This window comes from Eubalaena glacialis, chromosome X (genome assembly GCF_028564815.1).
Source record: "Eubalaena glacialis isolate mEubGla1 chromosome X, mEubGla1.1.hap2.+ XY, whole genome shotgun sequence".
In the NCBI taxonomy this organism is placed as follows: Eukaryota; Metazoa; Chordata; class Mammalia; order Artiodactyla; family Balaenidae; genus Eubalaena; species Eubalaena glacialis.
Window position 1 is genome coordinate 62,222,275 of NC_083736.1, and position 12,910 is coordinate 62,235,184.

Genomic DNA, 12,910 nt, shown 5'->3' on the forward strand with positions numbered 1-12,910 from the left:
CAGAAGGCAGGGCAGGCTGTTTGAACATACCTCTTGTAACTGAGATTCTTTCTTTTTGGAAGACAAATGTAAGTGCCGATCCAGCAAGGAATAAAACCTCTCTCCATCCTTTTCAAATTTCTTTTTCCGCTCCTAGAGGTGGGAGAGAAGGCACAGATTAACATGTCTACGATTTTAATTCAGTCTGCTCAGAAATGAGAATGAATAACACGGTGTCAGGTTTCATGTGGTCAATCTCTCTAGTTCCCAGGAAGGAAAAAAAAAAAAGCAAGAGAGAATTAATTTCTGCATTGGTCTCTAATTTCGGCTTCCTCAAACATAACCTTGAAAAATTCCACCTACAGAAAGGGTAGTTTCTATTGGTATAGCTAAAGGCTCTGGGAGCTGCTGCTCAGAGAATGGCACTTAAAACGCACGTGTGTGCAGGTTACCTTTTCTTCTCCTCAGTATTTTTCACATGCATTAACTACATTAATTTTTTAAAGGAGAAAGAAGGAACACAATAGTGAACAGTGAATATACCTTTTTTTTTTTGAATATACCTTTTAAATGTTAATCTACAATGCATTTAGACAGCCAAATAATAAGTAAAATATCTCCAAGTCAATTGGAACCTAAGACTGCCTCTGTGAATGATGAGTTCTTTGATATTGTTCAAGCATTTGAGTATTGCATATTAAAAGATGATGTTAAAGATGAGGAAAAAATCCCAGAAGGTTTAACTGAAAATAAAGAGTTGAAAAGCCTTATGAAGGATGGAGTACTCAGTCATCACTCTCTTCAAGTATGAAATTTAATTAAGCTCTCTGCCTCTCAGCACGACGAGAAATCACACAGTCTCCAAAGGAGCACTAAGAATACTAGCTTGTCACAGATTAAGGTTAACATTCTGCAATCCTCTCAGCACCACGTTGGGAAATTCACATAAAAGGCTTGTGTTATCACATAGGAAATCTAAACTCACTGAGCCCCTACAGTGTGCCAGGTATTAGAAGAAGCAGCACAGGGAACACACAGACAAAAAGAAAAAAATACCTCACCCATGGTTTATTTCTAGAGGAAATCTGTTGCTGGGCAAGAAGCCAGCACAGAACTGAGGGACCTCTGATCTGTAAGGAATGTGCTTTTGACCAGAGGGAAAAAAGTAAAAGAGAAAGCTAACATTAACTGAGGCATACATCAGGCCAGGCAGTACGTTAGGTACTTACTATTTTTTTTGAATTTTTGAATCTTATATATTTAATTTTTCTACAGCAGGTTCTTATTAGTTATCAATTTTATACATATTACTGTATATATGTCAATCCCAATCTCCCAATTCACCACACCAACACCCCCGAGTCACTTTCCCCCCTTGGCGTCCATAAGTTTGTTCTCTACATCTGTGCCTCTATTTCTGCCCTGCAAACCGGTTCATCTGTACCATTTTTCTAGGTTCCACAAATATGCGTTAATACACAATATTTGTTTCTCTCTCTCTGACTTACTTAACACTGTATGACAGTCTCTAGATCCATCCACGTCTCTACAAATGACCCAATATTGTTCCTTTTTATTGCTGAGTAATATTCCATTGTATATATGTACCACTTCTTCTTTATCCATTCATCTGTCGATGGGCATTTAGGTTGCTTTCAGGACCTGGCTATTGTAAATAGTGCTGCAATGAATATTGGGGTGCATGTGTCTTTTTGAATTATGGTTTTCTCTGGGTATATGCCCAGTAGTGGGATTGCTGGGTCATATGGTAATTCTATTTTTAGTTTTTTAAGGAACCTTCATATTGTTCTCCATAGTGGCTGTATCAATTTACATTCCCACCAACAGTGCAAGAGGGTTCCCTTTTCTCCACACCCTCTCCAGCATTTGTTGTTTGTAGATTTTCTGATGATGCCCATTCTAATTGGTGTGAGGTGATACCTCATTGTAGTTTTGATTTGCATTTCTCTAATAATTAGTGATGTTGAGCAGCTTTTCATGTGCTTCTTGGCCATCTGTATGTCTTCTTTGGAGAAATGTCTATTTAGGTCTGCTGCCCATTTTTGGATTGGGTTGTTTGTTTTTTAATATTTAGCTGCATAAGCTGTTTATATATTTTGGAGATTAATCCTTTGTCCGTTGATTCGTTTGCAAATATTTTCTCCCATTCTGAGGGTTGTCTTTTCATCTTGTTTATGGTTTCCTTTGCTCTGCAAAAGCTTTGAAGTTTCCTTAGGTCCCATTTGTTTATTTTTGTTTTTATTTCCATTACTCTATGAGGTGGATCAAAAAAGATCTTGCTGTTATTTATGTCAAAGAGTGTTCTTCCTATATTTTCCTCTAAGAGTTTTATAGTGTCCAATCTTACATTTAGGCCTCTTATCCATTTTGAGTTTATTTTTGTGTATGGTGCTAGGGAGTGTTCTAACTTAATTCTTTTCCATGTAGCTGTCCATTTTCCCAGCACCACTTATTGAAGAGACTTTAATTTTTGTCAATTTGATTACTATGTGTCTCAGCGTGTTTCCCCTTGGGTTTATCCTGCCTGGGACTCTCTGTGCTTCCTGGACTTGATTGACTATTTCCGATCCCATGTTAGGGACGTTTTTGACTATAATCTCTTCAAATATTTTCTCATGTCCTTTCTCTCTCTCTTCTCCTTCTGGGACCCCTATTATGTGAATGTTGTTGCATTTAATGTTGTCCCAGAGGTCTCTTAGGCTTTCTTCATTTCTTTTCATTCTTTTTTCTTTATTCTGTTCTGTAGCAGTGAATTCCACCATTCTGTCTTCCAGGTCATTAATCCGGTCTGCCTCAGTTATTCTGCTACTGATTCCTTCTAGTGTATTTTTCATTTCAGTTATTGTATTGTTCATCTCTGTTTGTTTGCTCTTTTATTCTTCTAGGTCTTTGTTAAACATTTCTTGCATCTTCTCGATCTTCGCCTCCATTCTTTTTCCGAGGTCCTGGATCATATTCACTATCATTATTCTGAATTCTTCTTCTGGAAGGTTTCCTGTTTCCACTTCAGTTAGTTGTTTTTCTGGGGTTTTAACTTGTTCCTTCATCTGGTACATAGCCCTCTGCCATTTCATCCTGTCTTTCTGTGAATGTGTTTTTTGTTCCACAGGCTGCAGGATTGTATTTCTTCTTGCTTCTGCTGTCTGCTCTGTGGTGGATGAGGCTATCTAAGAGGCTTGTGCAAATTTTCTGATGGGATAGACTGGTGGTGGGTAGAGCTGGGTCTTGCTCTGGTGGGCAGAGCTCAGTAAAACTTTAATCCGCTTGTCTGCTGATGGGTGGTGCTGGGTTCCCTCCCTGTTGATTGTTTGGCCTGAGGCAACCCAACACGGTAACCTACCCAGCTCTTTGGTAGGGCTAGTGGTGGAGTCTGGGTGGGCTCACACCAAGGAGTACTTCCCAGAACTTCTGCTGCCAGTGTCCTTGTCCTCAAGGTGAGACACAGCCACCCCCCGCCTCTGCAGGAAACCCTCCAACACCAGCAGGTAGGTCTGGTTCAGTCTCCTATGGGGTCACTGCTCCTTACCCTGGGTCCCGATGCACACACTACTTTGTGTGTGCCCTCCAAGAGTGGAGTCTCTGTTTCCCCCAGTCCTGTTGAAGTCCTGCAATCAAATCCCGCTAGCCTTCAAAGTTTGATCTTCTAGGAATTCCTCCTCCCGTTGCTGGACCCCCACGTTGGGAAGCCTGATATGGGGCTCAGAACCTTCACTCCAGTGGGTACACTTCTGTGGTATAAGTGTTCTGCAGTTTGTGAGTCACCCAGCCAGCAGTTATGGGATTTGATTTTATTGTGGTTGCACCCCTCCTACTGTCTTATTGTGGCTTCTCCTTTGTCTTTGGATGTGGGGTATCTTTTTTGGTGAGTTCCACTGTTTTCCTGTCAATGATTGTTCAGCAGTTACCTGTGAGTCTGGTGCTTTCGCAAGAGGGAGCGAGCGCACGTCCTTCTACTCCGCCATCTTGAACCAATCTCCCATGTTAGGTACTTAAAATCTATGTCTCATTTAGTATTCACAACCCTGAGAAGTACATACTGTAAAGGAAATTAAGGTTCAAAAATGGTGAACTAACTTGCTGAAGGTCATATAGCATATAGGTCTGATTTATTCTACATAGTCAAATAGGGCCCAGATGATCATGCAAGAAATTACACTCAGGAGGCTTATGAATAATCAGGGAGCCTTGGCTATAGCCTTAGCCCCAACTCAGATACCAAAACACTGGAGATAGAAAATTTCACACAAAAGATAGTAGGGGAAACTGTTCCTTCAGGTACTGAATCTATTTAAAGTAGCAACTGTTTGAAGAAAGCATGGGAGCCAGAAAATGTCAGTGACTTCTCTAGGAATAAAGTTCTGTGGGTCACTTTCTCCTCCACTTCCATTTTTAAAATAAAAACTATGAGATAGAATTCATGTATCACAAAATTCACCACTTTAGAGTGGATAATTCATTTTTTAGTATATTAATTAAGTTGCACAACCATCACTGCTATCTAATTCCAGAATATTTCCATCACCTCAAAAAAAAAAACCACATACCTATTAGTAATCTTTCCCTGTTCCTCCCTCCTTCCCCTCAATAACCACAATTTACTTTGTGTCTCTGTGAATTTGCCTATTCTAGACATTTCATATAACTGGAATCATACAATATGTGGCCTTTGGTGACTCTCTTCTTACACTAAAAATAATGTTTTCAACGTTTATCCCTGTTTATTGACCCTTTGCATATACAGTTGACCCTTGAATAACATGGGGGTTAGGGACGCCAAACCTCCGTATAGTTGAAAATCTGCACATAATTTAAAGTCCACTGTCGGTACACATGGATCCACCATATCCACAGTTCTGCATCTGCAGATTCAACCAACCACCGATTGCATAGTACTGTAATACTAACTATTGAAAAAATCCACGTATAAGTGCACCCATGCAGTTCAAACCAATGTTGTTGAAGGGTCAACTGTATATTCTTTGGAGAAATGTTTATTGAATTATTTTGCCCATTTTTAAATTTGGTTTTATATCTATTTGTCCAAAGAAGACATACAGATGGACAAAAGCACATGAAAAGATTATTTGGGTTGTCTTGGCACTTTCTTCATAGTGTCCTTTGAAGCATAAACATTTTTAAATTTGTGAAGTCTATCTAACTGGCCTACTTTATTCTATGGTTACTTGTGTTTTGGTGTCATATCTCAGAAAGTTGGCTGATCTAAGGTCATGAAGGTTTACACCTATATTTTCGTCTAAGAGTTTTATAATTTTCATTTCTTTTTTTTTAACATATTTATTGGAGTATAATTGCTTTACAATTGTGTGTTAGTTTCTGCTTTATAATACAGTGAATCAGTTATACATATACATATGTTCCCATATCTCTTCCCTCTTGTGACTCCCTCTCTCCCACCCTCCTTATCCCACCCCTCTACGTGATCACAAAGCACCGAGCTGACCTCGCTGTGCTATGCGGCTGCTTCCCACTAGCTATCTATTTTACGTTTGGTAGTGTATAAATGTCCATGCCACTCTCTCACTTTGTCACAGCTTACCCTACCCCCTCCCCATATCCTCAAGTCCATTCTCTAGTAGGTCTGTGTCTTTATTCCCGTCTTGCCCCAGGTTCTTCATGACCTTTTCTTTTTTTCTTAGATTCCATATATATGTGTTAGCATACTGTATTTTTTTTTCTCTTTCTGACTTACTTCACTCTGTATGACAGACTCTAACTCCATCCACCTCACTACAAATACCTCCATTTCATTTCTTTTTATGGCTGAGTAATATTCCATTGTATATATGTGCCACATCTTCTTCATCCATTCATCTGTTGATGGACACTTAGGTTGCTTCCATGTCCTGGCTATTGTAAATAGAGTTGCAATGAACATTTTGGTACATGACTCTTTTTGAATTATGGTTTTCTCAGGGTATTTGCCCAGTAGTGGGATTGCTGGGTCATATGGTAGTTCTATTTTTAGATTTTTAAGGAACCTCCATACTGTTCTCCATAGTGGCTGTATCAATTTACATTCCCACCAACAGTGCAAGAGGGTTCCCTTTTCTCCACACCCTCTCCAGCATTTATTGTTTCCAGATTTTTTGATGATGGCCATTCTGACCAGTGTGAGATGATATCTCATTGTAGTTTTGATTTGCATTTCTCTAATGATTAATGATGTTGAGAATTCTTTCATGTGTTTGTTGGCCATCTGTATATCTTCTTTGGAGAAATGTCTATTTAGGTCTTCTGCCCATTTTTGGATTGGGTTGTTCGTTTTCTTGATATTGAGCTGCATGAGCTGCTTGTAAATTTTGGAGATTAATCCTTTGTCAGTTGCTTCATTTGCAAATATTTTCTCCCATTCTGAGGGTTTTCTCTTGGTCTTGTTTATGGTTTCCTTTGCTGTGCAAAAGCTTTTAAGGTTCATTAGGTCCCATTTGTTTATTTTTGTTTTTATTTCCATTTCTCTAGGTGCTGGGTCAAAAAGGATCTTGCTGTGATTTATGTCATAGAGTGTTCTGCCTATGTTTTCCTCTGAGAGTTTTATAGTGCCTGGCCTTACATTTAGGTCCTTAATCCATTTTGAGTTTATTTTTGAGTATGGTGTTAGGGAATGTTCTAATTTCATGCTTTTACATGTACCTGTCCAGTTTTTCCAGCACCACTTATTGAAGGGCTGTCTTTTCTCCATTGTATATCCTTGCCTCCTTTGTCATAGATTAGTTGACCATAGGTCCGTGGGTTTATCTCTGGGCTTTCGATCCTGTTCCATTGATCTATATTTCTGTGTCTGTGCCAGTACCACACTATCTTGATGACTGTAGCTTTGTAGCATAGTCTGAAGTCAGGGAGCCTGATTCCTCCATCTCCATTTTTCGTTCTCAAGATTGCTTTGGCTATTCGGGGTCTTTTGTGTTTCCATACAAATTGTGAAATTTTTTGTTCTAGTTCTGTGGAAAATGCCAGTGGTAGTTTCATAGGGATTGCATTAAATCTGTAGATTGCTTTGGGTAGTAGAGTCATTTTCACAATATTGATTCTTCCAATACAAGAACATGGTATATCTCTCCATCTATTTGTATCATCTTTAATTTCTTTCATCAGTGTCTTATAATTTTCTGCATACAGGTCTTTTGTCTCCTTAGGTAGGTTTATTCCTAGATATTTTATTCTTTTTGTTGCAATGGTAAACGGGAGTGTTTTCTTAATTTCACTTTCAGATTTTTCATCATTAGTGTATAGGAATGCAAGAGATTTCTGTGCATTAATTTTGTATCCTGCTACTTTACCAAATTCATTGATTAGCTCTAGTAGTTTTCTGGAGCCATCTTTGAGATTCCTTATGTATAGTATCATGTCATCTGCAAATACTGACAGCTTTACTTCTTCTTTTCCAATTTGGATTCGTTTTATTTCTTTTACTTCTCTGATTGCTGTGGCTAAAACTTCCAAAACTATGTTGAATAATAGTGGTGAGAGTGGGCAACCTTCTCTTGTTCCTGATCTTAGTGGAAATGGTTTCACTTTTTCACCATTGAGGACGATGTTGGCTGTGGGTTTGTCATATATGGCCTTTATTATGTTGAGGAAAGTTCCCTCTATGCCTACTTTCTGCAGGCTTTTTATCATAAATGGGTGTTGAATTGTGTCAAAAGCTTTCTCTTCATCGATTGAGATGATCATATGGGTTTTCTCCTTCAGTTTGTTAATATGCTGTATCACATTGATTGATTTGCGTATATTGAAGAATTCTTACATTCCTGGAATAAACCCCACTTGATCATGGTGTATGATCCTTTTAATGTGCTGTTGGATTCTGTTTACTAGTATTTTGTTGAGGATTTTTGCACCTATGTTCATCATTGATATTGGCCTGTACTTTTCCTTCTTTGTGATATCTTTGTCTGGTTTTGGTATCAGGGTGATGGTGGCCTTGTACAATGAGTTTGGGACTGTTCCTCCCTCTGCTATATTTTGGAAGAGTTTGAGAAGGATAGGTGTTAGCTCCTCTCTAAATGTTTGATAGAATTTGCCTGTGAAGCCATCTGGTTCTGGGTTTTTGTTTGTTGGAAGATTTTTAATCACAGTATCAATTTCAGTGCTTGTGATTGGTCTGTTCATATTTTCCATTTCTTCCTGGTTCAGTCTCAGCAGGTTGTGCATTTCTAAGAATTTGTCCATTTCTTCCAGGTTGTGAAATTTATTGGCATAGAGTTGCTTGTAGTAATCTCTCATGATCCTTTGTATTTCTGCAGTGTCAGTTGTTACTTCTCCTCTTTCATTTCTAATTCTATTGATTTGAGTCTTTTCCCTTTTTTCTTGATGAGTCTGGCTAATGGTTTATCAATTTTGTTTATCTTCTCAAACAACCAGCTTTAAGTTTTATTGATCTTTGCTATCGTTTCCTTCACTTCTTTTTCATTTATTTCTGATCTGAGCTTTATGATTTCTTTCCTTCTGCTAACTTTGGGGTTTCTTTGTTCTTCTTTCTCTAATTGCTTTAGGTGCAAAGTTAGGTTGTTTATTTGAGATGTTTCCTGTTTATTAAGGTAGGATTGTATTGCTATAAACTTCCCTCTTAGAACTGCTTTTGCTGCATCCCATAGGTTTTGGGTTATCGTGTCTTCATTGTCATTTGTTTCTAGGTATTTTTTGATTTCCTTTTTGATTTCTTCAGTGATCAGTTGGTTATTAGGCAGTGTATTGTTTAGCCTCTATGTGTTTGTATTTTTTACAGATCTATTCCTGTAATTGATATCTAGTCTCATAGCATTGTGGTCAGAAAAGATACTTGAAATGATTTCAATTTTCTTAAATTTACCAAGGCTTGATTTATGACCCGAGATATTATCTCTCCTGGAGAATATTCCATGAGCACTTGAGAAGAATGTGTATTCCTTTGTTTTTGGATGGAATGTCCTATAAATATCAATTAGGTGCATCTTGTTTAATGTATCATTTAAAGCTTGTGCTTCCTTATTTATTTTCATTTTGCATGATCTGTCCATTGGTGAAAGTGGGGTGTTAAAGTCCCCTACTATGATTGTGTTACTGTTGATTTCCCCTTTTATGGCTGTTAGTATTTGCCTTATGTAATGAGGTGCTCCTATGTTGGGTGCATAAAGATTTAAAATTGTTATATCTTCTTCTTGGATCGATCCCTTGATCATTGTGTAGTGTCCTTCTTTGTCTCTTGTAATAGTCTTTATTTTAAAGTCTATTTTGTCTGATATGAGAATTGCTACTCCAGCTTTCTTTTGATTTCCATTTGCATGGAATATCTTTTTCCATCCCCTCACTTTCAGTCTCTATGTGTCCCTAGGTCTGAAGTGGGTCTCTTGTAGACAGCATATATATGGGTCTTGTTTTTGTATCCATTCAGCGAGTCTGTGTTTTTCGTTGGAGCATTTAATCCATTTGCACTTAAGGTAATTATCGATATGTATGTTCCTATTCCCATTTTCTTAATTGTTTGGGGATTGTTATTGTAGGTCTTTTTCTTCTCTTGTGTTTCCTGCCTAGAGAAGTTCCTTTAGCATTTGTTGTAAAGCTGGATTGGTGGTGCTGAACTCTCTCAGCTTTTGCTTGTCTGTAAAGGTTTTAATTTCTCCATCAAATCTGAATGAGATCCTTGCTGGGTAGAGTAATCTTGGTTGTAGGTTTTTCTCCTTCATCACTTTAAATATGTCCTGCCACTCTCTTCTGGCTTTCAGAGTTTCTGCTGAAAGATCAGCTGTTAACCTTATGGGAATTCCCTTGTGTGTTATTTGTTTTTTTTTTCCCTTACTGCTTTTAATATGTTTTCTTTGTATTTAATTTTTGATAGTTTGATTAATATGTGTCTTGGCATGTTTCTCCTTGGATTTATCCTGTATGGGATTCTCTGTGCTTCCTGGACTTAACTATTTCCTTTCCCATATTAGGGAAGTTTTCAAGTATAATCTCTTCATATATTTTCTCAGCCCCTTTCTTTTTCTCTTCTTCTTCTGGGACCCCTATAATTCGAATGTTGGTGCGTTTAATGTTGTCCCAGCGGTCTCTGAGACTGTCCTCAGTTCTTTTCATTTTTTTTTCTTTATTCTGCTCTGCAGTAGTTATTTCCACTATTTTATCTTCTAGGTCACTTCTCCGTTCTTTGGCCTCAGTTATTCTGCTGTTGATCCCTTCTAGAGAATTTTTAATTTCATTTATTGTGTTGTTCATCATTGTTTGTTTGCTCTTTAGTTCTCCTAGGTGCTTGTTAAACGTTTCTTGTATTTTCTCTATTCTATTTCTAAGATTTTGGATCATCTTTACTATCATTATTCTGAATTTTTTTTCAGGTAGAATGCGTATTTCCTCTTCATTTATTAGGTCTGGTGGGTTTTTACCTTGCTCCTTCATCTGCTGTGTGTTTCTCTGTCTTCTCATTTTGCTTAACTTACTGTGTTTGGGGTCTCCTTTTCGTAGGCTGCAGGTTCATAGTTTCCATTGTTTTTGGTGTCTGTCCCTAGTGGCTAAGGTTGGTTCAGTGGGTTGTGTAGGCTTCCTGGTGGAGGGGACTAGTGCCTGTGTTCTGGTGGATGAGGCTGGATCTTGTCTTTCTGGTGGGCAGGTCCACGTGTGGTGGTGTGTTTTGGGGTGTCTGTGGCCTTATTATGATTTTAGGCAGCCTCTCTGCTAATGGATGGGGCTGTGTTCCTGTCTTTCTAGTTGTTTGGCATAGCGTGTCTAGCACTGTAGCTTGCTGGTCGTTGAGTGAAGCTGGGTCTTGGCGTTGAGATGGAGATCTCTGGGAGATTTTCGCCATTTGATATTACATAGAGCTGGGAGGTCTCTTGTGGACCAGTGTCCTGAAGTTGGCTCTCCCACCTCAGAGGCACAGCACTGACTCCTGGTTGGAGCACCAAGAGCCTTTCATCCACACGGCTCAGAATAAAAGTGAGAAAAATAGAAAGAAAGAAAGAAAGAAAGAGGATAAAATAAAATCAAGTAAAATGAAATAAAACAAAGTTATTAAAATGAAAAATAATTATTAAGGAAAAAATTTTAAAAAGCAAAAAAAAAAAAAAAAAAGGACGGACAGAACCCTAAGACAAATGATGAAAGCAAAGCTATACAGACAAAATCACACACAGAAGCATACACATACACACTCACAAAAAGAGAAAAAGGGGAAAAAATAATATATCTTTGCTGCCAAAGTCCACCTCCTCTATTTGGGATGATTCATTGTCTATTCAGGTATTCTACAGATGCTGGGTACATCAAGTTGATTGTGGAGATTTAATCCGCTGCTCCTGAGGCTGCTGGGAGAAATTTCCCTTTCTCTTCTTTGTTCGCACAGCTTCTGGGATTCAGCTTTGGATTTGGACCTGCCTCTGCATGTAGGTCGCGTGAGGGTGTCTGTTTTCGCTCAGACAGGACGGGGTTAAAGGAGCAGCTGATTCGGGGGCTCTGGCTCACTCATGCTTGGGGGAGGGAGGGGTACCGCTGTGGGGCAAGCCTGCGGCGGCAGAGGCCAGCATGACATTGCACCAGTCTGAGGCGTGCCGTGTGTTCTCCCAGGGAAGTTGTCCCTGGATTACGGGACCCTGGTAGTGGCGGGCTGCACAGGCTCCTGAGAGGGGCAGTGTGGATAGTGACCTGTGTTTGCTCACAGGCTTCTTGGTGGCTGCAGAAGCAGCCTTAGTGTCTCATGCCCGTCTCTGGGGTCCGCGCTGATAGCCGCGACTCGCGCCCGTCTCTGGAGCTCCTTTAAGCAGAGTTCTTAATCCCCTCTCCTCGCGCACCAGGAAAGAAAGAGGCAAGAAAAAGTCTCTTGCCTCTTTGGCAGCTCCGTACTTTTTCCCGGACTCCCTTCCGGCTAGCCGTGGCGCATTAGCCCCCTTCAGGTTGTGTTCACGCAGCCAACCTCAGTCCTCTCCCTGGGATCTGACCGAAGCCCGAGCCTCAGCTCCCAGCCCCCACCTGCCCCGGCAGGGGAGCAGACAAGCCTCTCGGGCTGGGGAGTGCTGGTCGGCGCCGATCCTCTGTGCGGGAATCTCTCCGCTTTGCCCTCTGCGCCCCTATTGCTGGCTCTCCTCCGTGGCTCTGAAGCTTCCCCTCTCCGCCACCTGCAGTCTCCACCCACGAAGGGGCTTCGTAGTGTGTGGAAACCTTTCCTCCTTCACAGCTCCCTCCCACTGGTGCAGGTCCCATCCCTATTTTTTGTCTCTGTTTTTTCTTTTTTCTTTTGCCCTACCCAGGTACGTGGGGAGTTTCTTGCCTTTTGGGAGTTCTGAGGTCTTCTGCCAGCATTCAATATGTGTTCTATAGGAGCAATTCCACATGTAGATGTATTTCTGATGTATCTGTGGGGAGGAAGGTGATCTCCATGTCTTACTCTTCCGCCATCTTGAAGCTCTAATCCAATTTTCAGTTCTAATTTTTTTAACATAGTATGATCTAGGGCTCCATCTTCATTCTTTTGCATGTGAATATCCAGTAGACTTAGCATCATTTGTTCAAAAGACCATTCTTTCCCATTCAATTGTTTTGCCATCCTCCTAAAATATCAATTAGCCATAAATGTATACATTTATTTCTGGACTCTCAGTTCTATTCTATTGATCTATAAGTCTATCTTTATGTCAGCACCACACTGTGTTGATTACTATAGGTTTGTGGTAAGTTTTAAAATTAAACTTTTGAATCTTTTTCCAAATTTATTTTTCCATTTGGTTCTTTCTATGTGGATTTTAAGGTCACCATATCAATTTGTACAAAATGGTCAGCTGATATTTTACTAGAGATTTGCATTGAATCTATAGATATTTTGTATTACCATCTTAAAAATATTGTCTTCCAATTCATGAACATGGAACTTCTTTCTATTTATTGAGGTCCTCCTTAATCTCTTCCAATGATGTTTTGTACTTTT

General features: G+C 39.5%; 1 protein-coding gene across 5 annotated transcripts in view; it reads right to left on the bottom strand.

Annotated features, from left to right (window-relative positions):
* The window catches only part of OPHN1 (oligophrenin 1), a 601,618-nt gene that overhangs the window by 284,049 nt on the left and 304,659 nt on the right, over nt 1–12,910 (bottom strand). For all 5 annotated transcript variants that reach the window (XM_061178511.1, XM_061178510.1, XM_061178507.1 and 2 more), the window contains one exon: nt 31–132. In XM_061178511.1, the coding sequence (XP_061034494.1) occupies nt 31–132 (102 nt within the window). The remainder of the gene's footprint in view (nt 1–30; nt 133–12,910) is intronic.